The sequence below is a fragment of the Cajanus cajan genome, chromosome 10, assembly GCF_000230855.2.
Source record: "Cajanus cajan strain Asha chromosome 10, NIPB_CcT2T_4, whole genome shotgun sequence".
NCBI lineage: Eukaryota > Viridiplantae > Streptophyta > Magnoliopsida > Fabales > Fabaceae > Cajanus > Cajanus cajan.
In genome coordinates, this window is record NC_138526.1 from 38628127 (window position 1) to 38655988 (window position 27862).

The 27862-nt window shown below is 31.0% G+C and overlaps 2 protein-coding genes across 2 annotated transcripts; one reads left to right on the forward strand and one right to left on the reverse strand.

The window, feature by feature from the left end:
- Positions 1–9307: 9307 nt before the first annotated feature.
- Positions 9308–15377, forward strand: LOC109808101 (Regulator of chromosome condensation (RCC1) family protein). Its single transcript, XM_020370946.3, has 7 exons — positions 9308–9508; positions 9711–10436; positions 10752–10961; positions 13136–13246; positions 13779–14147; positions 14256–14363; positions 14530–15377. The coding sequence occupies exons 2-7, from the start codon at positions 10098–10100 to the stop codon at positions 14860–14862; spliced, it is 1470 nt and encodes a 489-aa protein (XP_020226535.1). The 5' UTR covers positions 9308–9508; positions 9711–10097; the 3' UTR covers positions 14863–15377.
- A 3107-nt stretch (positions 15378–18484) lies between these two features.
- Positions 18485–20576, reverse strand: CBSX5 (Cystathionine beta-synthase (CBS) family protein). Its single transcript, XM_020371139.2, has 2 exons — positions 20114–20576; positions 18485–19599 (listed from the first exon to the last, which is right to left on the reverse strand). Exons 1-2 carry the CDS (start codon positions 20440–20442, stop codon positions 18756–18758), a joined length of 1173 nt encoding a protein of 390 aa, XP_020226728.1. The 5' UTR covers positions 20443–20576; the 3' UTR covers positions 18485–18755.
- Positions 20577–27862: the final 7286 nt, after the last annotated feature.

Below are 27862 nucleotides of genomic sequence, written 5' to 3' on the forward strand. Positions count from 1 at the left end.
GTGAGACCCCTTTTTCCTTTTCATTCCTTTTGCACTCTAACTCTCTTTCTCACTCAAACCCTCACTTCTCCTCACTTTCCCTTTTTCTTCCTTGTGGTGGCTGTGGTAACTTAAGTGTTGGTTAGTGGCATTCGAAGCTGGCTGAAGTTCTTCTTCCTCGTCTCATCTCTCCGTTCATTTTCTCCTCCGATCAAGCTTCTTCTTCTCCATTTCTTCTTCCCGGAGCTCGAATTCTTCACCGAGGTAAGGGAAGCTAGGTTTTTGTAGATTTTTGGCTGAAAATGAGTTCTAGAAGCTCATTGTTGTTTGATGATTTGATGATTGCTGGTCGAGATTGATGAAATGGAGTTTTGGGGTTTTTGGGGTTTTTGAAGAAATTTGGGCTTTCATTGATTTGAGGTTGCATGCTAGAAATGAGGTCTTTTTCGTGAGGTTTGATGAAAATGTGGACTTTTGGATGGATTGCATGTTGGTTTTCTGGTTGATTTTGCAGGATTTGATGAAGTTTTCGAAAGTTTGAGGGTTGCTGCTGAGCATCACGCTGGGCGCCGTTCTTCGCGCCGGGCGCATGACCACCAGGAGGCTCTATTTAGGCAAGCCCGCCGGGCGCAAAGGTGTGTGCGTCGGGCGAGCTTGAGAATGTGAGCCTCTGGATGGCCCATGCCGGGCGTGACTTGGGACGCGCTAGGTGCGATATCAGTAGGTAACATGTTTGGGGTTTTCTAGTGCTACGCCGGGCGCGACCATGTCGCGCTGGGCGTGGAGACTCCTTGGGAGTCTCTGCCAAGGGGGTGTTGGGCGCAATTTGAATTGCGCTGGGCGCGAGACCTTAGGGAGGTCTCTGCCTTCCCAGCGCCGAGCGCGGGTTTGGGCACGCCGGGCGCGTGAGACTCCTTAGACTCTCTACCTGGGTTTGCGCTGGGCGTAATTGGTATTGCACCAGGCGCGTGTGAGCCTTGGGCTCTCTGGCTAGGTCACGCCAGGCACGAGCACTCTTGCACCGGGCGTGCTGGTTCCCTGGTGCTCTCTGGTTGTGCCACGCCGGACACGACCATGAGTGCGTCGGGCGCGTATATGATGTTGCCTTATATGTTGTCTTATGTTGAGGTGTGTTGATTATTTGCTGAAATTGCTGATAGATGTTGGTTTATGATGAGCTGAGCTGTTATTGATGACTACTGCTGTGCTGTTAGATGATAAATGTTGGATTATAATATTGTTGTGCTGTGAGCTATCTATGTTGTGATGTGTATTGGTTAGCTGTGCTGTAAGTTGATATTGCTGTTAAGCTGTGCTGTGTTGTATGCTGATATAAGCTGTTGTAGGCCGTAAGGCTGAGCTGTTGTAGGCCGTAAGGCTGAGCTGTTGTAGGCCGTAAGGCTGAGCTGTTGTAGGCCGTAAGGCTGAGCTGTTGTAGGCTGTAAGGCTGAGCTGTTGTAGGAGATCTCTGAGCTGATATGTGTGATGACGCATTGTGTGTTCATTGCTGTTTATGCTGTATAGACGATGAATTGTATGCTAATGATGTGTTGATAGTTGTAGCTATTTACTATTCATGTACTCTCATATATGTATGATGATTCTTTTCACTAGCTTACCCTTTGTTGTTTCCATGTGTTTGGACTGCGATGATCATACGTTGTATGAGAGCAGAGCATGGTTAGGTTGGTGTCAAGAGACAGGTCTGCAGCTGGCAGATGGAGCTTTTCTTTTTGATGTTTTGGCCACTAGTTTGACTACTTTTGGCTGTATCTGTTTACCCTGTTTTGACCCCAGATTGGACCTTGTGTATATATTTTAGTTGTTTATATATATATGATTGTTCTTCTGTGTGGTGTTGTGGGGTTGAGTAGTGTGTAGTGACCAGCCGGGTCGTTACATGATTATGGAAAGCAAAAACGATAACCCTTATTATTTTTAATTTTCAACTCCGTATTTTATATTGAACATAATATGTGGTATAAAAGATTTTTTTATCAACTGAAATTGTAAAATTATGTTTTTGTTGATTATTACGTTTTATTAATAATCATGTGTTAAATTACCTTAAGGTGAGGTGTTAAGAGATTCTAGAAATTAAGGAATTTTTGAAAAGTTTTTAGATAATTTAGAAACTTTCTTTTTGTAGAGATCTAATTTGATCCTGAGAAGAGAAGTATATAATGTTTCTATTAAGAATCGAACCTTATAGGTTCATGTTCCTCAAAATCTTAGAGAGAGACTCTGATTACTAATTCTTTTTCTCCTTCTTATAGCTTTTGAAGAGTCCTAGAAAGGTGATTCTAGTAGCTAGTTGTTGATTCAAAGCCTTAAAGCCAAGAACCAAAGTCGGTGAGGAGTTCTCTCAATGTTACTCAGAGTTATTTTTCCTTATTCCTCTTCTTCATTCTCTTGGCTCAAAGTTGAGATAAGGAAAACTAAAACTTGGTCTTAATAGATTATGGTGTTGCATGTACCTAATTCTTGTTGAATGCATGAGAATATGCATGATTTAGGGGTGGGTGTTGCATTTTGTGAAACTTTGATGTTCTTGGTGAAGGATAAGAAGATCCATGATCTTCCTGCATCAGATGGTTACATGTAGTTTTTATGTGGTTTTTGAGTTGTAGGATGATGGAAGGTGATAAATTCATAGTTGCATGACTAAAATTTTGTAGTGGATGAGAGGATTTAGAGTTGTTTTATTGTTCTTGAAGTTGTGTTTGTTCTTAAGTTATACATTTTTTTCTGAACTCATTCACTCAAAGCGTTAATGGCATCGCACAAAGTGAGTAAGTGTGACCATTTCAAGAGAAGTTTCTGACTTGACTCACTTTGAGCAAATTTTGATCGCGTAGAGTGAGATGCGATGGCTCAGAGCAAGGACTTACTTGCTCAAAGTGAGGTGATGTGGTGTTGTGGAGGTGCTCATTGACTTTACTTGCTTTAGAGTGAATTCTTGAGCACTTTGAGTGAATTTTGTTCAGTTATAATGAGGGATGGCTTGCTTTAAGTAACTAGATCAAGGCTTCCAAGGGTACCTTTCTTTGTGGGCTTACTCCAAGCAAATTATTGGGTGTTTAGAGTGAATTTTTGTCACTCCAAGCGAGATCTGGGACGCTTTAAGCGTTTATTACCCTTTTTACTTGTAACCTTTTCCACTTATCTTGTTGTATTGGTTGTTTTACATGATTGAATGGGTGAAATTATGAATTGAACTCATATGTGGTAGTTGCATCTATTACATGTATATGTTGGTATATGTTGTTAGTTCTTTATACATTAATATGGGATAATGTATACTAATGATTTAACTCTTGATAATTAAATGTTGTATGATGAATGATGATGATAGTTCTATGTATATTGATTTAAGATAATATATGTAGATGTATGATTGAAATTGTTCATAAGCATTGGTATGCTAGACGTGAATAATGTTAATTGATTTCTATATTCATTGACCTAGAATAATGCATATAGATGATATATGTTGAGGTATTAATGTTGATAATGCTTTAGACATTAAAACATGTTGATAGGACTAGAGGAGAGGATGTTGTTTTTTAAAGTTTAAATATTTGATAGTATGGATATTAATATAGCGCTCTAGGAGGTCATTCATTGAAAATGCTCGTACCCAACTATGATAGTCCGAAGATAGAACCAGACTTTCTTAATTTAAGTAATAACATCCAAAAAATCAAAGAATAGGGATTCGGATCCCAATTTAGCTATCAATATAACGAGTGCATGAGGTGTGCAAATGATAGGATTGATTCGGTATAATCAAATCGCTTAGACTACTTAAGTGTTTTAGGAGATCTCTGTAGGTGAATGTGTGGCAATCCATTAGTTGTGATTTATGCATATGATGTAGTGTGGATTGATGTTATTCATTTGCATTGGGTGAATATCTTATTGTATGATATGGTTGTGGTGTAAGTTTGAATTGCTTGGGTGTTGAGCTTTCAAACAGGTTGATGCTATATTGATTGTTCTAGGATGTAAGCCATGAGGCCTTGTTTGGTTGGTTTTCATGTTGGTGTCTATAGTATAGTTGTATTCTTCTATACTTGTATGTTTAATTATTATTGTTTTTAAAACTTAACTTACCCTTGCATGTTTGCATATGGTTGGATTGCGATAATTATACTTGGTATAGGAGTAGAGTAGGGATAAACTTGGGGAGATAAATAGTAGGAGACCATAAGATGGATGGTAGTATAGTTGGGGGTTTTTGCTACTACTTCTATGTAACTTTTATATAAATATTGTAACGACCCGGTTGGTCACTACACACGGAACAACACACTAGAAACACCGCACAGAAGAGAATAAATGTATACATATAGAGTCTAGAATATACATATACATGATCCAGTCTGAACAGAGTTAAAGTGTACAAAAGAAATTACAATCAAACGCTACTATCACAAGTAGCTACACAGCAAAATAATCACAAAAGCAATCAGCTCCACGGGTCCACCGGAGACTCACCACCAGACACCCACCTATCCTTGCTCTGCTCCTATACATAGTATGATCATTTCAGTCCAACATCATGGAGACAACAAAAGGGTAAGCTAGTGTAATTAAAATTCAACATACAATTATATAAAAATATAAATAACAACAGATACAGTTATCAGCACACTTGTACAGCTTATACCACTCAACAATATCAGCACCGCAATGCGGCAGTATCAGCACTGCTTAGCAGCAACAACAACACCACTCAAGTGGCTATAACGGCACCGCAAAGCGGCAACAACAGCACCGCCTTAGAGGTTAGAACAGCACCACATATGTGGCTAATAACAGCACCGACTTAGCGGCTATAATCTCATGAAGCTCAGCATAGCACAGCACAGCACAACATAACACAGCACAGCGATTCCACACAATTATTATTTTCCACAATTCAGCCCAACAGTCTATAATTCTGCTATACTATAGAATTTTACATATTAATCCATCGATTCCAGCCCAACAATACACCTCTAATACAACTAAACGTATTTATCTCAACTTTATCCCCTAGTCCTCACAGCATATTCATCAAATACAACTTGGTTCAGCATATAATGTCATTGATTAACAATCTCTATACAATTCAACAGCCTACATCATATATGTCATCATCTCCTTTCGTGCCCGGCGCACTCGAGGTCGCGCCCAGCGCGGCTTAACCCGAGAGCACCAGGGCCAGCGCGTCCAGCGCAGGAGTACTCGCGCCCAGCGAGACTCAACCCGAGAGCACCAAGGCTCTCCCGCGCCCGGCGCAATTCCAAATTGCGCCCAGCGCCTGCCTGGCAGAGACTCAAGGAATCTCGTGTGCTCAGCGGGGCCTAACCCGCGCCCAGCGGGGGAAAAGGCAGAGACCTACCAGGGTCTCGTGCCCGGCGCAATTCGTATTGCGCCCGGTGTGCTCTTGGCAGAGACTCCCAAAGAGCCTCCGCGCCCAGCGAGTCCAAACGTGCGCCTAGCGCGGCACCAAGTATCCCAAAACATGTTACTCTTGATATCGCGCCCAGCGCAGATCGTGTCACGCCCGACGCGGGCCAACCAAAGACTCCCATTTGCAAGCTCGCCCAACGCACACAGCCTTGCACCCGGAGGGCTTGCCTAAATAGAGTCTCCTGGTGGTCGCGCGCCCGGCGCGAAGAACAACGCCTAGCGCGAACTCATCAGTAACTCTCCCCAAGTTCAAAAATTGCTCAAAACCTGCAAATCTTAACAGAAAAACCACATGCAAACGGTTCATAGTGTCACATTTTCACCAAGGAGTTCGAAAGTATCAGCTTTTTGTGCATGCAACAACAATTCAAAGCAAATCCCAAACTTTGACTTAAAACCACAAAACCCCCAAAAACCCCAATTTTTCAGCATGCTCAGCCATACACAGTAAAACCCCAACAGCCAAAAGGGTTCATAAACCCGTTTTCCAGCCAAAACGCAGCAAAATACTAACTTCCCTTACCTCGGTGAAGAAATCCGAGCTTCCGGGAAGAGACGATTGAGGAACGAAGAAGAGAGAAGAGTCGGAGAAGAAGAGGAACCCCCAAATGTTCAGCTAGCAACCTTAATCACTCCACACCACCACCTTGAATCCAAGAAACCAAAGTGAAATCAGCCAAAATGAGAATGGAGGGAGAAAAGATAGTGAAAGGGAGAGTTAGAGTGAGAGTTGGAGGAGGAGTGTGGTCAGCTAAGGGTAGGATCTCACAAATGTTGTTTAGCTGACAATTTATATTATATATTTGACATTTATTGGATTATTGTATTTATGCTAATTTATATTTGTATAGTTATTTATACTTATATACACACACTATATGACACATATTCAAATAATTGTATATATATAATTTCAAGTATTTAAAGTTAATTATAATTTTAAAGTCATTTTGTTGCTAATTATAATTTTAAATAATGTAATGAACATAATGTTTCATTAAAAAAAAAAATAAACTTATACAAAATGATATAAAATTCATGTTATACTCAACAAATTGATATATATCTCATTCATAACATAAAAGTTTCTTTGTAAATTAAGGTAAAGATTATTTTTCAATTTAATTAATTATTACATTATGTTGTTATAGTTACTTTGATTCTAATTAATACCTAGAGATAAATAAAAAAGTGTGAGAGAATAAAGTAAATAAAAGTGTAAATAAGTAATATAATATAAGAAAAAAAAGACAAATAAAATATATTAGTGACATAGACTATCAAATATTTACATATAGAAGGATACATAAAATTTGTTTATATATAAGTTTATAAATATTTTCAAATTTTTTTATTAAAAAATACTTTTTATTTTCTATAAAAAAGTTCTTAAAAATATTTTTAACTTATACCCAAACTGACTAATATTTATCATGTAAATTTATTTATATTATTATTCAATTGTAAATTATCAAGATAGCATATTTAATTATTTTTGATAATATTTATCTTTAAAATTATACTATTTTTTTTATTAAGTTGACGGATATATATATATATATATATATATATATATATATATATATATATATATATATATATATATATATATATATATATATATATATATGCAACAGAAAATTTCCTTTAAACTCAATGTTCACATATCACTACTCAAAAGTTTGTAAACACAAATACAACAATATTTCAATAAAGGCATACTAATAACTTTTTTCTTTAGACATCTAACACTTAATTCACATATACGAGTTTTTCTTTACCTAAATTTTAAAGCAACTAATTAATTGGTTTAGTTAGGTGATCAAGTTAATAAAGTTGGACTCAACTAATAAACACTCCCAATTAAAGCAATAAACGAGAGATATCAACAATATATTAACACTTATAAATATATTTTTAAATGAATAAAGAAATAAATTATTTTTTAATTCCCATGTTATAATTTTAAAAAGAAAAATAAAAAAGAAATGGATGAATTATTTGTACTTTTAATTTTTATATCAAAATAACTAAATATTTTTCCTAATTAATCATTTAACCACTAATTTACTAATAAATCGTGAGTAATATTTAAAGTATTATAAATGAAAAACATATGATTAAAACGAAATTTTATTAAAAGTGATCAATAAATATTAATTGTCATCAATATCAATAGGTATTTCTAATTAATAATATGATTATTAAAAATATATTATTATTAATTTTATTACCGATATTCAAACCTATTTAATCGATATTCAACATAACAAATACTTAAAATTTATCATAAAATATTTTTTAAAATCATAAATATAAACATTTTAATATATATATATATATATATATATATATATATTTTAATAAAATAAGTTTTGTCATAGTTTGGTATCTTACATGGAATGCACCGTGACCTTATCTTTTTTCTTTATTTGCACAAAAGAAAGTGTCTGAATAGTGTCGTCACCCAAAAGCGAGGTTCTTTAGTGGATACTTGCGGCATTACAACAAAATCAGACCAAAAGGCAAGAGCATTATACGTTTTTTTTTTTTTTACTGAAGTATCCACCGCCTAATCCCCTCGCTATGTTGGAGACATCTCAAAATGTGAGATAACTAGCCCCAAAATTTAACGCAGTTGCACCAAAAGTATTATACTTAATACTTTCTACTAATTTTTTCTTAATTCTCTTTATATATTAATAATTGAAACTTATTTAAAATTATATTTTTTTGCGACTTTGCACTTTTTTTACCATATTATACTTTGCATTTTATTTAATAATATATGATAGATAATCATCAATTTAGTTTTAATTTTTTAAAGTAATCAAATTTTTAAGCTATATACATAATTCTCAAATATATTTAATATTTATTGGAAGTATATTTTAGTAATTTTACTATCTCTTTCTTGTATACGTTGATATTTAAGGTTAATTCATATAGATTAAGGAATATTTTATAAACAAATTTAGATCGAAAAAAGTTCGTTTACATTATTATAATAATAAAATATTTTATTTTATTTTTATCTCAACTATAGTAGCTATTAAATACGAATATAATTAAAAAAAAATTTAATATAACTTTTTCTTTACCTGTAAATTTGTTGGACTTTAAAATTTTAAAGCTTCAATTGTTTTGAGATTAAAAAGAAATAGGCTAAAACATCTAAAGATATGAGAAGAAAGTAATATCAATGTTTATTTTTTTTTTAATGAAAAAGTTTACATGAATCTCAAGTTCACCATAAAATCAATGTTTAATGATACATTTGAAGAGTTTTTCAATATCTTAGAAACTATTATTTAACTTTATTTCTAATATTTATTATCTATAACTATAATAAAAGAAACTGAACGTATTAGTCTACATAATTTTTGTCTAATTTTATTTTTATATTTTTTTACAAATTAAAATTTATTATTATTTTTCATAAATTTTACTCTATAATCTCCTATATATTTAATTAATCACTTACTATTACATTATTTTATAAAAAAAATTCATAAATATACAATCTAAAACAACTTGATGTTAATTAATTCACGTGTTTCATCAAGACTATTTAAATAAGAGGGTAAATGAAAATGAGAATATTTAAACTAAAACAATTTAATACGAGAATGATGTACATATTGTATTGTAAAAAAAAAAAAAATGAGACACGAGGCTTAATTTTTTTAATCAGTGAGTTATTTGTAAATTGTACGGAGTATTTCTTATCGAGGAAGTAATGTAGCGAGTGTTAGAATACCCGTTCTGTGATACACTTGTTGATGACGTGTCTCCAGCAGAAAGCACCACGTGTAACGACAAAACATAGATGGAATCTAAGGAGCAGGTACCACCGTGTTTTTTTGCCCACTTCCTTCCATCAAATGAAATTCCTGAATTTCACACAGCAAAAGGAAAATGCGCCATACGCAAAACCCTAACCATTTTTTGATTTCGTTTTAGACCCACCAAACCAATCATTCACTCACTACCCTCAATTCCTCTCTTAACTTATTTGTCTTTCATTTTTCTCCTAAAGTCACTTCCTTTCGCCTTTTTTCTCTTCTGGGTACGTCTTCACTACTCTTTTTATTTTCCCTCTTTGCTTCAATTCACCTTCTTCCCTTCTGATCTCTAACTCCCACCTTTTTCTTTCTTAAATTGTTTCCACCACTTACGTGCTCAATCCGTTAGATCAGTGTTCACTTCTTTTTTTTTTTTTTTTGTTGATTTAAATTTGATCTAATTGGTGTTTCTTTGGTTGGTTGCAGAAAGTCACTCTTTTTCCACAAGGGTGTGTGTTTTTTCTGTGTCGTGTAAATTTGCAGGTGAAGAAGGCCCTCTTTGGGTACGGTGATTTTGTGGGGGGTGTGATTAGTTCTCTTCTGATGTTTTATTTCCAATCACTGTTTCAATCATCACCTGCTAATTTTCTGTCACTTAGGCCTCCTTTCTCCTACTCAATTTCCCATGTTTTTCTCCCCTCTGATGTGTTCTTCATATGCTGCTTCAATTGCCTGAGATTTCGTCTCAAAATTTGATGTTGTGTTCCAGAGGGGAGGTTCTGGTTGCTGTCACTGTGAATCACATCTAGTTTTCTTTGGTGAGGAGTAAGAAAGATAAAAGAGAAAGTAAGTGTGTGAGATAGAGTTTTGAGGATGGGAGAGCGTTGTAGACATTTTTCCATCGAGGAATTGCCATCACATTTGGTTTTAGAAATTCTCTGCTCAGGCAGGCTCAGCGCAGTGGACCTTGTTTGTTTTGAATTGACTTCCAAAACTTTTGGTGGTAGTCATGGTTTGTACCCTTTCAAGTTTAAGTCCTTGGTTGACTTTGCTGCATTTCAATTGTGTGCCTCCCATGTTACCTATTCTAGGATGGGTTTGAATTCTCAGAGGGAGTTGTATGATAGATGTGGTGGAAATTGGAAGCGAGTTTTGAGGTTCTTGCAGTCTGTGGAACAATCCTCTCAGATGGTCGAGACATCATCAGGCAATGTACTATTTCATCATATCAAATAATTACTCTTGTTTTGCTTTTGGTATAAAAAAAATAATGCTTTCCTAAGTGAATTATGAGTTGCCATTTTTTTAATATTTTGATCTTATGATACATTTCATGGCACCGACAAACATTATAATGATTTTTGACAACTGGGAACATTTTATTGACAAACATTATAATGATTTTCAAAGAAAAAATCTCACAATTTGGATTTTTTTCTCACCTGCATTTCCTTTTTAGTCTTTTTACTGGCCTTTCGAAGGAAAATTGTGGAGTTGGAAATAGTGATGAAAAAATTTTATTGGCAGATGCAAATAACAACTGGAAAGTATCACACCTTGTTGATCAGCAATTCTTCTGTCTATTCTTGTGGTTCTCATTTGTGTGGTGTACTTGGTCAAGGGCCTGAAACAACACAATGTGTAGCATTTACTCGGATTAATTTCCCACATTTGGCACGTGTGGTGCACGTTTCAGCCTCCTTTAACCATGCAGCTTTCGTTACGCAATCAGGAGAGGTTAGTGCTGGCTTAACCTTTATTAAGTAAGTTATGACTCATGAGCAAGTCATTAGTCTTGAACAAACTATATCTTGCTCTTGTTCTCATGTTGACTTATGCAGCAGCCTTAAGAATGGCAGAGATTTAATATAAACCATTAATATACTTGCACTTAGATTTTAAGCTTATGGGATAACTGGTTACATAACTTTTGAAACTAATGATCGTATAAGAATTAAGAGTTTGATACCTACCATCCGCTCTCTCTTGGCATAAGGTTTAGATAGGCTTCTCCTTTGTCCATTCATCAAGCTCAAAAGGCTTTTGCGCAGTGGTGGGAAGTGGGAACATATTAGAGATATAATTTAAACCATTCTGGGGCTAGCACTTACAAACGTAAGTTTGAGGATATTTCTGGTCAACGAAACAATTGTGCTTGTCTAAGAAATGTGTTTTTCACCTTAAATTGAAGAGTTTTACGGGAAGATGGGGATAGGATATCACAAGTTTCTTTCGTTTGACTCCTTTGCCATTCCAGTGCTTGTATTGTATTCATGAGCTGGTTCAATGTCACTTTGTTCTGGCAGGCTAGAGAGAGACATCGGGTGCTCTGAAAAAAAATTCATTTGGTTGTTGATTGTTGAATACAAGATACTCTGCATCCAATGTCCTGTTTAGACTTTGATTGACATTGTCATGAGGAGAGCTTTTATGTAACTTTTTCTTTAACCCTTTGTTTAAGTAGAAGTTGAGAAGAGAGAGTGGAAGAGAAAGAGTAGTTTTATGTTGTTTGTTTTAGAAGTAGAGTAGAGAGAAAAAAATAAAGTGTGGGTCCCACCTCAAAATCTCAATAATTAAAAGAGAAGGAAAAAGAAAATTGAGATGCTAATTTGTGGGACCCACTTAAAGTTACAGTTTTAACCTTATTTTTTCTAATCTACTTTTCATAAAATCTATTATATATTAAGGGCAAAAATGTCTTTATAAGAAAATTCATTTTGATTCTCTCCACTTTTCTATCCGACTAAATTAATGAAGAGAAAACTCATATTTTCTTTCTCTTATACTACTCTCTTATTTCTTTCATTCCAAACACCTTAAAAATCTATCCATTTTCTACTCATTCTTCCTTCCCTCCTACTTCTATGTATCCTATTTCTTTCATATTTCTCTCTTTATCCAAACAAAGCATTAGGGAATGTCAGGAAGATATTTTCGGCCTTTATATTAATTGGGTTTAATGGATATACACATTGAAATCTGTAATTTAATTACTTATCAAGCTTACTTCTAAACCTCTTTTATGCAATAAATTTTAAATGCTTGAATATAAATTTTCAGTAAAAAATGTTGGTAAAAGGGGTACAACTGTCATGCTTCTTTTATTAGAAATAAACAATGATTGGGCTGCAGGCTGATTTTTTTATTACAATCATCTGTTCCAACAATATGGCACATCTATTTAGTTTTAATAATGCAAAGAATAAAAGTTATCTAACTGGGATTTAGCTTGTCCTAAAACTTTAGTATAGTCTAAAACGTTACTCTAGTGGGTAGCCATTCATGAAAAATCGTGGGAGTTAGTTTAACAAAGCAAGCTTTGACAATCAAGTTACTTGTACTATTCAAAAATTCTATACTGTTGATTTTTTTCATTTAAACGTTAGTCACACTTTACTCTCATAAGTTCAGGGTGTAGATTTTTCTTCATATAGCCATTGCCCCCTTCACTTTCTAAATCACGTGTCATTCTTTCTTAATCATATAACTGGAACATATTTTACTTTGTAATACTATAAAAATTGTTTAAAGAAAGTTATTAACAGGTTGTGTTACTATTTCGCCACATCATAGTAAAATTTTGTAATGTATATCCATCTATTATGATGTTTCTTCAGCTGGTGTTCAGTTTCTGGAGAGCAAATGCAAATATTTGGAAATGATGTATGCAATAGTTTCACTCATTAATGTGTATGTATAGTTATGATGCTTTAATAGCAAAGTTTAGCTTATAAATCATAAAAGCTCTAAATACAATCCTAGGTCCATAAAATTTTATGCACGTTCCATACTGGTTATTCAGATCCATTGCTGATTTGTTTTCCTGATATCAAAAATGATGGTTTGAGAATGTAAAATGATTAATAATTGTTTCCATCCTAAGCTTGTGGCTTCACCTTTAACTAATGCAGGTATTCACGTGTGGAGATAATTCATCTTCTTGCTGTGGGCATAGAGATTCAAACCGACCAATTTTTAAGCCATGCCTTGTTGAAACCCTGAAGGGGATTCCTTGCAAACAGGTATGTAAATCATGATCATCGTAATATTATTTATAGATATTTGTTGGCTGAGTTGAAAGTTAATGGTTGGTAGCCTATTATATGTAATATTAATCTCGTGGTATGACCAGTATCACTCTTGTCTGATGAATGAATACCTCATCAGTCATCCCCAAGCTCACTTTTCTTCTATTATCTTTAGCTTTTCTGCCTTTAAATATGTTTTTGTCAACAGTTTTTCCATGAAGTCAGCAGTAAAGCATTTTGTTATTTTAGTTTCATACTGAGTTTATTGGGGGTTCCATTTAAAAGTGATTTTCCATGTAATTGAGACATTATGCGCTGTTACAAGTTAAAACTAGCAAATCTTATGTTGAGTATAAGATGTTCCACCAGTTTGCTATGATGTGCTGTTTTATATCTGTAATATTCCAATTTTTATTTGATGTCCATGAAGTACAAACTCTTTCAATTCTCAATTTTTAATTGTTCCCAAGAAGTTTGCTTTTGTAAGGTTCCCTTTAAAAGATAATGAAGCACATGAATGTCTCAGGTTGCAGCGGGGCTAAACTTCACAGTCTTCCTCACCAGACAAGGTCATGTTTATACATGTGGAACCAACACACATGGCCAACTTGGTCATGGTGACACTCAGGACAGACCAACCCCCAAAATGATTGAAGTCCTTAGTAATGTTGACCCTGTTGTTCAGATTGCTGCTGGACCCAGCTACATTTTAACCGTAACAGAAAATGGAACAGTATACTCCTTTGGATCAGGTGCTAATTTCTGTCTTGGCCATGGTGAGCAGCACAATGAGTTTCAACCACGTGCTATACAGAAATTCAGAAGGAAAGGTATTCATATTGTCCGTGTATCTGCTGGGGATGAGCATGCAGTGGCACTTGATTCAAATGGATTTGTGAGTTTCATTGGACCAGATATAATTCCAATTTTATTTGTTACCCTTGGTCTGGAACATTTAAAAGGGTTTGTGGGAATTACTAAGATTTTATTATTGATGGTCCAGGTATACACATGGGGCAAGGGATACTGTGGTGCTTTAGGCCATGGGGATGAGATTGAGAAAACAACTCCAGAGATGTTAACTAGTCTCAAGAATGAATTGGCTGTTCAGGTATTATGATAACCATAAGCTTGGTCAATCTGTGTCAAGATCAAATGGTTTACGATAAGAAAATGAACTCTTTGCAAATTGATTTCTGGATCAAGTCTTTGTTGTGATGAGACTGCATGCATAGTCCTATCATATTCATAGTCTAAGTGTTAATTGTTACTTGTAGGTCTGTGCAAGAAAGAGGAAAACATTTGTTCTAGTTGATTCTGGTTCAGTATATGGCTTTGGTTCAATGGGATTTGGAAGCCTCGGATTCCTGGATAGAAGGGTATCTGATAAAGTATTGAAACCTCGAATCTTAAATACCTTGAGAGGTCACCATGTTTCTCAAATTAGCACTGGCTTGTACCACACTGTTGTGATCACTAGCAGGGGACAGATATTTGGCTTTGGAGACAATGAAAGAGCACAACTTGGTCATGACACATTAAGAAGCTGCCTTGAACCAACTCAAATTCTCATTGAAGATAATACTTCTGAAGATGTAGAAACCATCTAAGGCTCCAAAGGCAATCACCTCTTTTATGTGTGGTTCTGGTATATCAGTTACCCAACTTTTCTAGAATCATATTGAGCACTACTGATTCTATATATATATATATATATATATATATATATATATATATATATATATATATATTATAGTTTTTAAAAATAATAATAAATGACATGAAACATTGTCACCATTTTTCAATACTTCAAAGGGTGTGATTTTGTTTTGCTCAGGAAATTCTGGAACTCCTTTTCTGTTTTGCTGGTTTTAATTTTATTAATGTATAATGAATTGTGTTAGTAGTCCTGATATCCAGGCTAGTTACTTGGGTAAAAAAGTTACCTCTTGTTTAGGCATGTGTAGTAATCATTTAGGTGAGTTTTTCTTCATAGTCTCAATGTATTGGCGTTCTTTCCGCCTTGTATTGGAGGTGTCTCTTTATTCTACCATATTATGGCCCAAAACTGTTATATGGATTTAATCTTCCTTTTTATATACAACTAAGATTTTGATCTTTATAATGTTTATTCATTTCGTTTTAATTCTATAATTTTTAGATTTTAACAAGTTTTTTAGTCCCTGGTTTTTATTTGAATTTGTCTTTTGGAATCAATATTTTAATGACCGAAAAAATAGATTAATTTCATGGTGTATAGCTAGTATTTTAAAGACCATAACTAATATCAAGGCTATTAAAAAATTGGATTGATAATTAATCCATAGGAATTATAATTTAAACTTATGAACATATAGGGATGTTATTGAAAGAAAAAAAAGTGTAGAGACTGTATTTAGTTTAGTTTATATTATAAAATTAGTTTTTAAAATATTTTCAGGAAGCTATTAAATAAATATAATTTAGTAGAAAAGAAATAACTTTAGTCAGGCATTAACCGGAATGAACGAAAGTTATGATTAAAAATTTATGCATGTTAATTTATAAATTAACGTCACTAAATTCTATAGCTTTCAATTACATTATGTTTTTATGCTGTTATTTTAATTGTATATTATCATGTTTTATGATAAAAATAATTTTTATTAAGATTATTTTTAATTGTTTAATAGTATCTATATTAATGTATAAAGGAAATATTTTTTTGATAATTATTTTGGTCTTTATTTTTTTTAATGTTATACCTTTTTATCTAAAAAAAAATAAAAATAAAAAATATTTTTTAATCAAATTTAAGAAGTTAAAACTAATAAATTTATATTAATATATAAAGAGGATACTATTTTCAATAATTATTTTTAATTTTTATTTTTACATAAATTATTTTATCTTTTATTTATTTTTTTAATAATTATATTTTTTATGAGTATTTTTTATTTTTTTAAATATAATATAGGTACGAAGTGCTTTTTTTTTGCTAGTACAAAATAAATTCAATTCTAAAACTGATAAGACGTAAATTAAGTGTCGGGATGAACTTCAATAAAATTTTATTTAGATTAATGTAATTTTATAGAATTGGTTGTTTAAAATTGATTTTAAAGTAATGTAATTTTTTCTTGATAATATATGTTAAAAGTGTTATTTTAATTTTTTTTCTTTTTTGGATTTAAGAATCATAATTGATTTTGAGTGATACTAAAAAATTAGAAAAAACAATGTAGTAAATTTAATTAAATAAATAGTCATCAGTGTAAACTAGACAAGGCATGGCAATTGATAGGACAATGCAAAAGGTATACGTTAGGGTAAATTGGACAAAATATAATCGAAATTGATCTTCATATGAAGCAGAAATAACCTCCTGTTGTTTTCAAACTGTAAAATCTAATTCAAAAATCTTTCAACTTAGTAACCAAAAATCATAAATTTTAGTCAAATCATGTTTGACGCAACTTACCATGTTCAAACGTTAAAAAAAATAAAAATTAAAGATATATTGTGTTCCAGTTCCAGTACTACTCTCGGTAAACCCCTATAAAGAAGATGGATGAACAAAATTTCTATTGATATTTTTTTCAAAAAATATCCTAAACGAACTTGTGTTTGCAGAATTCGTTATTACATATTGTACACTTAAAAAAAAAAAAAAAAATCAACGTCAATAATAAAAATACAAATACCCCAGCTCTATTTTTCTTTTATTATTAAAAATTATATAGCTAACATTCACTGGTGCTGTCATCAATCACCAATATGTCAGATTCAGCTCAAAAGCAAAATAGATAAGATCCATGCAAATGCTGAAATGCATCATGACAGATACATGTGCAGGGTATGGGGTTAGACACGTGCCTGACCCGTGAACCCTCCTGCTCATATAATGCAAACTCACTAATATCTGTAGTATTTATAATATATATATATATATATATATATATATATATATATATGAGAGATAAGAGGGTTAAAATATAACCTTTATAGTATGTTTGGATGAGGAATTTAAATGGAGTAATTTATTTATTTGAAGAATTTCAAATTCTTTGAAATGAAATATCATGTTTGGATGAAAATTTATAAAAAATTTAAGATTCAAGTATTTGTGAAATTTTTTGAAATAGTATAATTTTAAATTCTCCTAAAAAAGTAAGAATTTGAAATTTTTCATATATTTTTTTTCATATTTCACTTATATATTTTATTTTATCTCATATCTCTTCATATTTTTAATTATTAAATATTATTTTAATATTAAATTTTAAAATTATTAAATATTTAAAAATTAGTTAATATTTATTTTTATAAAATTTAATTTAAGAATTTTAACATATAAATATATTTTTAAATCAAATTTACCATGGTAGAATCAAATTATCATATTCAACCCAACAATTTAAAATTTGATAAATTTGAATTGACTTATCTAAACAAAATATTTTAAGAATGATAAAAATTGAAATCAAATAATTCAAATACCAAGAATTTAAAATTCTTTGAATTTGTAAAATTCCTCGTCCAAACACACCATTAGATTAATTAAGTAAGAGAGAATTTAGAATTTAATCAAGTGAGAGAAAATTAATCTAAAAGTTATATTTTAACCCTCTCATCTCTTATAATAAATTCTCTCTCACTTGATATGCTCCTTATATATATATAAAACCTTCTAGTATTTTCTAAAATTGAATTCTTAGAAGCAAAATATGTTTCCTTGTGTTATCTGTTTTCTGTGAACTACCACATTCATTGTCATTAAAATGATGATGTTAAATTATCAATGATTTGAAAATTTCCCTAGCCGTACACTTTAGATAAATAGTTCACTGATATGCTAATGGTGTCCATCTGTCCAAATCTAAAATTCTCAACAAGCTACTATGAGAACATAGACTTTGATAATCTGTTTTGGGGCCACCTCTATTATATAAACTTGTTCTTCAATAGTTTCGGTCAATTCCATTATGTAATAAAATTTGACTTGATCCTTCTCATTGTCCCTGGCCATGAAATTTTAAGTTTCCATACAGAATCCTCTTTCCTTCTACCATAGGAAGAGTTAAACTAAAGAGCATATTATGGACAAATGATGAAAAGATTCATTCCTTCTTGAAGGACATTAAGATGCACATGATATATATGCATCTTCAGAAAACATCATCGTTAAGCGAAGTTGTATTGTAATTAGTAATTAACAAACAAACTGCTGAAAACAAACCAAGTGCTTTCAAGTGAAACCAAAATGATGCACAAATCTCGTTGCAATAAGAACGGTCTCATTGTACATGGGAACATTTCAAGCAAACTAAGACAGGAGAAAAACTGGTCCTTTTCAAAGAATTGCGTTGTCGGGAGTTTTATTAGAAAGGAAGCACACCGAAATACAGCACATAAAAAAGCAAACCTCCCAGGCCATATTGCAATACTCTTACATGAGAAGGGCCATGTTCACAGACCTTGGTTCATGCTTCTCACCAGCATCCAAAGCCAGTATCCTAAAAATCTACACAGTCTCTAAATGTTCTCTGAACACCTTCAACATGTTAGAAAATGTGACAATGCCAACTAAGCTACAATCATCCTCAATAACCCACAAGTAGTTGACCCTATGAGCAATGGCCTGGATCATGACAGCAACAAGGGAGCTCTTGGGATGGCAAACTATAGCCTCAGCCTTCCTTAGCATCCTGGCTGAGTAGCTAGATGACCTTGTGTACCTTCCAGCCCTAGCCAGTGTCCTTGTTGGAGACTCCTCATCAGAGGAAGAGGATGCTGAAGTCTCACCCACCATACATGACAAAATGGTGAAATCTTGCAACATTTTCTCCAAATTCCTCTCCTTCAACCTGGCCTTGACCACTCTCACAAGATCCTCAGGAGGGTCACCACAGTCAATGTAGGCCATCAGGTCCCCGGCAGACAGGGTGGCGACCGCGGCGGCGACAGTCTCGTCGCAGCAAGCAAGGGTGAAGGGTGAGATCTCCCCAATGAAGGCCCCATCAGTGTCCACAATGGCAACAGAGGTTTGTTGAGTGAGGGACTTTGAGATGGCTCCAACTGCAGAAGATGCAGGGGAGTAGTAGTCAACGGCCAGAACATCAGAAGTGATGATGCCAAGAGAGTCAATGGAGAGTGCAGGGAGTGGAGTGAAGAGGCCAATGGAACCAAGAAGGAACCGAATCACGTCCTCTTGAGTCAACCAGCAGAACTCACGACCATTGTGGCTTGAATTTGAAACCCCACTCTGATGCTGTTTCCTTCTTGAAACTCCACTCCTCTTTGTTGCCACTATTGGCACCACAAGATTCTGTGCACCTTCCAGTATCAGATCAATAGCCTCCAACAAGCTGAAACATCATAACAACAGACCAACAAGGGTTAAAATCAACAAATTCAAGACAGGTTATAATTAATTAATTAATTAAATAAAAAAATCAACCTTCCCCCTTTTGTTTTTTCCAAAGGTTTTTTTTTTTTCCCCTTCAAATAATATCTCTGGATACTTTCAAACTCTAAAGCCTTTTCTTTTTTAAACACACATAAGTGTCGGAATCAAATTAAGACCACATGATCCAAACCCCATTCACTTGGACATTGACTTAAACCAACACATGTTATGAATCATCCCTGCATTTTATTCCTGGGATGTAATAAAATATTGGTTTAATTACTTTTATTCAGATAAACTTAACCTTTCAAAATCCTACAGTTTCTATTGCTATCGTGAAATTTATGAAATTATGGAGACTTTATAAAGATTAAAGTATATGATTAAATCTAAAAATGTTATTTTTTTTAGCACAAAACTCAAACCCAGTTAAATTAGAATGGAGTAAAATGAAAATTGAAAAGAGGTAGCACCTAGAAGAAGGTTGGAGATGCACGACGAGAGAAGGGTCCTTAGGGAGAATAGAAGAAAGGGGTTTGTTGAGAGCAGAAGAAGGAGACAAGAGATTGTCCTCTTTGCAAAGGTAGCAAATAACATCGACCATGCACACTTTCCCCACGCATCGGCAATAGCCAACGTCGTCGTTTCGGTGGTCGCAGCTCCAGACGCTGATGAAGCTCTCGTCGGAGCCTTTGAGCGCGGCCAAGGCGTCGGCGACGGTGGCGGAGGCGGAGAGCGACCTGAGCGGCGGCTTGCCAAGGCAGAGGTCGGATACCTCGCACACGAGAAGGGTCAGTGCCATGCAAAGCTTGTGTCTCCGGGGAGTGGAATGCGGCGGCGCGTGGCGGTGGTTGGGTTGGTGGTGGTGTGGAGAGGAAGAGGGAATGGGTGGTATTTATAAAGGTGATTAGAGGGTACGGTACTGAGGTTGAGGTACAACCAAGTTGTGGGCCTCCTTCTCTTTTCTTTCCACATAAATTAATTCATGTACTTTCCAAACTCCACCCAAAAGAAAACCATCTTTTATTTTACACCAATATTCACTACCTCCACTTTTTTAGTTAGGATCTTGCTCTTCTTTTTTTTTTTTAATTAATTTTTCAAGATCAATAAAATTAATAATATCCTCATTTAAAATTTTATTTAAAATAATACTCACATTTCTTATATTATTTCTTATATACAAAATGGATGTAGTGTGATTTATTTACATCTTCTTATTAATAAGTATGTAAATAATGTGATAGGTGTGTTTGAAATAATTTTATGATTCAGATTTGTTGAGAATACGATGTCAAAATAGTGAAATGATGTTTTTAATAATTTTTTTATAGAATGTAAATTTATCGATTCGTATTTGATGGTATAACACTAATGATCATATATATCAAGTTTTAAATGATTTGGACTCTTTTAAATAAATTATTTAACAATAGATATTCACATGTATTTTAAATACTATTTAATATTTTAAAAATGATATAATTAATTATTAAATACTTTTAGAATTTAATGTTATTTTTTATCTAATTAGTAATATCATAAATACAACCCGTTGGATCAATTAAATATGTATTCAACAAAAAAGTTATTGAAAATCTTATTTTATTAATTTGACACCTGTGTGTATTTTACTTACTCCAAAAGTAAGTATTTATATATTTATTTCACTCAATAACTTAAATATATTTTTAGTCTCTCAAATTTAAAATTATTATATTTAGTCCCTATAATTTTAAAAAATCTTGTTTTAGTCTTTTTGTTCACCAATAACATATCTAAAAATAGTAAATTGAGGCAATTATTTAATATCAATCGGATTTAATGTGATGTTTTCATCAATAAGCACACCAATAAATAGGTTTTATGCAACAATATTTGATAGATTTTTAAACAAAATTTAAGTATAAAGACTAAAATAAGAATTTTTGAAATTATAAAGACAAAAAAATTAAATAAATTTAAGGGATTAAAAGTATATTTAAACATAAAGAAGTATTTAATAAGTTAATTCTTATAAAATAAAATGTCTTTTTATATAAATTTAAATAATTATTTTGAATCATAATGTTTTTAATGACCATTCCTTAACAAACGTTTTTAAATTATTTTTCCTCAACGAAAATGATTTTTGAAAATTTTCATTTTTTTAACATTTAAATGTTTTCTTGAAAAAAAATATCTCGTTGCTCGACAAATAAGATAGAAATGAACATAAGAAAAAACGTTAGGATTAGTGAGAGAAAATGGAAAGGCATAAGGAAGAAAAAAAATGTTTTTCTTAAGATTTTTGTTTTTCACTTTTATTATAATTCCTCACGTATGATTCCAAATAATTATTCACTAATATTAAGAAAATTTATTTATTTATATTAAAATTTATAAATATGTCTTAAACTTTTATTTCTTTTCAAAAATATCTCTAAATTAATGAAACACTTATATATGTTTTTATTTATTTATTTTTTGTATTCTAAGAACATTATTTGTAGTTTAAGAAACATACAGTAAATGAATTATACTTATTTTTTGAACTAAAAAAATTTAATAAGAATATTTTTGTAAAGTCAAAATTAATGTTTGAGACATAATATAATGAATCTTATAAAAAAGATCAAAATTTGTGTTCTATAATAAAAATTATATCGAGTACTTTTTATAAAACTAAGTTACTCAATTCACTAAGAACATTTTTAAGAATACACTTCAGTGATTTTTTTTATCTTAATTTTTAGTTTATGAATATAGTTTATGTAATATCTCAAAATTAACAATTAAGAATTAATTTGTGTTTATAGAACATAACTTTTACTAACCAGGCATTATCTTAAACAATATTGGTAAATATCGATCCTAAGAACACCAAGTTACCTTCTATAACTTAATATAGGTCTTACAACTACTAAATCAATAAGTTTGGTTAGTGAATTTTTTTTAAATTAAAAATAATAAATTTGTGACACCCTCTATCTCGCATGTCATAACACATAATACAATATAAAATTGAATAACCTCAATATAATAAATAAACTCAAAGTTTACATAGGTAAAGGGAAATAAAAATAATTACAACAGAAATAAAAATTAAACTACTTAAAGTAAATAGCAAAAATTAAATCCTAACTAGTCTTAACTAATTCCTTAGTGTCACATGTTTAATCAGAGCAAAACCCAATATTGATGACTAAACCTCATCACTAACATTCTCAGCACCATGTTGATTATTTGCAAAAATCACAAGATAACATAAAAGAAAAAGGAGTGAGAAACATCTCACTCTGTCTCATGGTGCAGGAATGCAAACCGGCTAGTTAAACACAAACAACATATACAACATGATATAGTATATACAATTACACATCATATTTAACTCATTCATAGCATAGTAAGCAACAATAGATAAGATTATAATGCATATGTAATGGACACGAACTATATGTTATTATGCATGTGACACCAATAAAAATATCACATTAGAGTAGTCTAGGAGTACATGCCGAATCACACCCTTTGTACACTTTCACTAGAAAGACATACTATCAGGGTATGATTGAGATAGTTAAATCGTGCAAGATACATACCATGCTCATGAGGGTAGGGCTGGGATTTCCAAACCCAACTACCCCCAAGGTTGGTTCCCAAGCTTTTACATAATGAACTTTCCTTGGCAGTGTATTCCATATTGTACCTTTACAAAAACATTTTATGCACATAATGGATGTCAAAGAGACTCTATGCATAACATTTCACATTATCTCATTAACTCATTGTCAACTAATCTCATATCATAAAATCATTAATCATTCTTAATATAGTAATTAACATTTTAACCATATCAATTAAATATTAGTAATTAATGACATAAGGAATCACATCACTACAATTCGCACATAGCTCATAAGCATATCAATAACACATTCACATACAACATTTTCATAACTAAATCTTCTACGATATTGCAAGATCCAAACACCTTAGTTAGAGTTATATATATGTTATTAAGTTGATCTTAGTTTTCTTAGAAAGCTGAGACATTTATCTCCAACTTTTATGTTGACCTCAAGAGCTAAATATGTCATCTATTATTTTAAATAAATACAAAACTGCAACGTTTTAGCTTAAATCTCACAGTTTGACCTTTGCTTACTAATTTAATCATAACTTAAGTTATAGACATTCTTTTTAGGTGATTCCAACAACATTTGAAAGCTAACATCCAAGGCTATAACTTTTATGAAGATTACAGAATCGAATTCTGTCAAATCAATGCATTCCCGCAGGATTTTCTAGTAAACTTATATAGATCTCAAATCATACAATTACAATCTCAAAACATGAAATCAATCATCCATTCAAGTAATTCATAACATTAATTACATACAAGAAGAACAAAAAGTGAAATAGACATAATTAAGGAAAATCTCTTATACATGAACATGCAACAAACACAGGATTAAGGGTCAATCTCACTATTCGGCATACAAACCCACATCTAGAGTGAGGTTACTCACTCTCCCCTTTAGTTGGATAAATTATAGATGATGGGTGCACGACTTTGGATGATTCCCTCCCTTTTCCTATTCTCTGAGCTCTAAGACGAGTATGTGAAAATAGAGATGTACGAAGATGTGATCAAAAAATTATTCTTTTAAAAATCTCGACCTTCTATTAACTCTTCTTCAATTAAAATACTTGACTATAGTTACAAATTCCTTTTCTTAAATAAATATTATAATAACCTTTAATAAAAAGACTATATATTATATTCACAAATATAATAAATAATTAAATAATTATCTAATAGTGCCTATTAATAAAATAAAAATATTAAATTATTAATAAAATACTTATATTATATTTTATAAAAAATGGGGTGTTATAAAATCAAACACTACTTAAAAAAAACTAGTATTAAATGTCTTTCTTTTAGTGATGATTATAACTCTTGGACTTCAATGTGTTTAATTTGTTTTTTTTTTGTTTTCTATTTGTATATGTTTACTTATTTCCTATGCATTTGCAAAGGATCATATTTTAATAATTAATTATTAATAAAATTAATAAATATTCCAGTTTCAATATTTTAGTTAACTTTCTTTTTTGAACAATCATCTTAAGTTATCAATTTTTAATAAATTAATTATTAAATTATATCAATTTTTTTAAATATTAATTTAATAAATTAGCATAGATTCATGACTAAAAATATCACTTTATCTTTATAAAAACTCATGGAGAAAAATATAATACCTCCTTATTAAAAAAAACAAAAAAAAATATTAATTTTCTAAATTAATCCTTGAGTTTAACCAAATTTATTCCGATCACTAGTTTCTTTTTTTACAAATTCTACTTAAACAGAGGATTCTCTTTAGATTGTATAATCATTAATTAATAAATTAATAAATAATAATTAAAATTATGATTACATGAATGTATATGTATAATAATATTACAAAAAAAATTGTTTAATGAAATATATAATTATGTAAATATCTATAAATTAAATTCCTCCCACAGGTTGATTTCATATCCTATTATATGAATTTAAAGGTGTTCATCCGATTTAATTAATCTTACAATCCAACAATTTGAATCGAACTAATTAAATTGATTCATTTTTTTTATTGGGGTCCAATTCAAAATAAATCAATTAAACTTAATATTGATTGATATAGGTATCAGATTTATATATTTAAAATTTGAACGAATATGAATTAAACTAATTAATTTATATATAATTATTTTTTATTATTTATTTGATTAATAATTAAGATGTACTTATTATTTTGAAGATATTTTGTGTTATAATATGTAAATTTTTGTATTTATTTTTTTAAAATTTTAAAGAAATTAAGAGAAATTATATTGTAATATATTAAGTATGATTTTCACATAACGTAATGCATTTAAAATCCTTAAGTAGATTAAGAAGAAAAAAATTAAAAGAAATTATATATATTACAAATTTATAAATTTATCAATTTAGTTAAATTTTGACAATATATCACTTTAATTAATGTTGAAGTAAGAAAAAAATTATTTCTTTAATTTTTTTTTAAATTTATTAGATATCCAATAACCTGAACCGAATCAACCCGATGAATATCGAATTAATTTGATTCAGATTAAGAAAAAAAAATTATAAAATCTGAAACAATTAAATTTAATTAAAAAAATTAAATTTTCATTTAAATTCAAACCAATATGACCAAAAGCACTCCTATATTAACCCATCTAAAAACACTAATAAGGTTATATGTTAAAATAAAAAAAATAAAAAAGTAAAAGTTAATTAAATTGTTTCTTTCAACCGGATGTATATGCACTCCTCCATTCCAATTCATGCTCCGGATATTCTTGTTATAAACTTCATTGGATATGTAATAAATATTCTGATTAATTCGTTATTTACCCATTCACTATAATAATTAAGTTTGTTAGATTTCTTGAAATTAATATATATTTTATCCTTAGGCTTTATTTAACCTTTTTTTTAGTTAATCATCTATACATTGTCAGTATAAAATTTTTTACACCGACAACTAATTATATCTTTTAATTGTGTCATGTCACTATGATTGATTGCCAGTATAAAAAAAATTTATACGGTAGGTATATAGGTCATTAACTTTTCTTTTGTCCCACGATTATATTTCTTTATATAACTTTCTGTTTGCTTTTATACATAAAACTTTGATACAAAAGTCGAAGATCAGATTGTCACATGAATCAATAAATTGTATAATTTAGTTTGATATTTAAGTCAACTAATCTTAATAAATCTTTATATGTTAAATTTATCTAGCCGCAATCTTAATTATTTATATCGACAATATAGAGGGGGAAATGGTACATATCAGGATCTTCAACCATATTACTCAATTTGAATTCTTGAGCCTTTTTAAATCAGATCTCTAATACCATGTAGATTTTAAAAACTTGCACCGTCTTTTTTCCTTCAATGACAAAACAAGCTTAGATTCTTAATTTAAATTTGCGATCCCACCAGAGTCCTTTTGATGATATATATATTTTAAGAACCTTTTCTAATAGAAGAACTAAATCTAGACATAAATGTCATCAAATTTATCTCATTTAAGGAAGGCAAAATTGCACTAAACTCTTCTAAAGCTTTTTAAAATAATACAAACTTATTCTTTAATTTTCAAGTGAATATTAATCTTCTTCATTTATTTATTTAAATGGTACATATAATATTTTATATATAAAATAACATTATTTGTGAAATATTAAGAGAAAATAAATTATAAAGAAGTGTCAACAATTAAATAAAATTTGATCTCCTAATCAATTTTAACTCCCAAATTATATTTTAAATATCATGCATGTTGTGATTTAAAAAATATATCAATTTCAAGAAACAATCTCAAAGAACAAAAAGTTGAGAAACTTTATTTTTAAAATTGAAAAATAATAAATTTTTTCAAGAAAGACGATATAACATTATACGTAATTTACAGATAAATGATAGAAAAAAATATGATTGGTCATATATGAGTTAGTTTTTTTGTTTTCATTTTCTCACTTTAGCCGTTGATGTTATTCTAAGGGAAGTGAGTGATTTTAAAAAATTAGAGGGGAGGTGTGTGTTATTTAGACAGACTTACGAGAGGTAAGTACAATTTTCCTTTTAAGAAAAATTCATTTGAGATGATCTAATTGGAAATAAAATTGTGTGTATAAGCATCCTAATAATAGTGATATACATGTGATATACATTTGGCAAGTATACTAATTGTCGTAAGTAGTAAATTAAACAAAAGTCCAAGTTATGAAATCTACAGTGACTTGAGTTTATAATTGTATAATAAAATTTGGGACTAAACAGATAATTTAATAAGAATTTGAAATTATTCAACTAGAAATATTTAAATTTAGTGAAAATAAAACATAACAATAACTTTTGAGTAATTTGAATTAATAATAAGAACAGTTAGAGATTGATTTACTAACTTTTCCTATGTAAAACTTCTTAATTTTCTATTCAATGTTGTAATTATACAATTAATTCAACAATCCACAATTATATTTAAACCCTAATTTTTTAAGTGAGAAAGTCTAGATTGTTTAAGAAAAATATCAATTCCTTGATAATTTTTTGTTAAACAATCATGCATTAAGGTCAAGGATAAAAATTCGATTGATAATATTTATTTCAATTCCTTGATAGTAAATGTTATCATCATTTAACCTAAGTT

Coding starts and splice junctions, on each gene's coding strand:
- LOC109808101 (XM_020370946.3), top strand. CDS start 10,098: ATGGGAGAGCGTTGTAGACATTTTTCCATCGAGGAATTGCCATCACAT. Junction 13,247..13,778: donor AGGGGATTCCTTGCAAACAG/GTATGTAAATCA, acceptor TGAATGTCTCAG/GTTGCAGCGGGGCTAAACTT. Junction 14,148..14,255: donor CACTTGATTCAAATGGATTT/GTGAGTTTCATT, acceptor TTGATGGTCCAG/GTATACACATGGGGCAAGGG.
- CBSX5 (XM_020371139.2), bottom strand. CDS start 20,442: ATGGCACTGACCCTTCTCGTGTGCGAGGTATCCGACCTCTGCCTTGGC. Junction 19,600..20,113: donor CATCTCCAACCTTCTTCTAG/GTGCTACCTCTT, acceptor ATGATGTTTCAG/CTTGTTGGAGGCTATTGATC.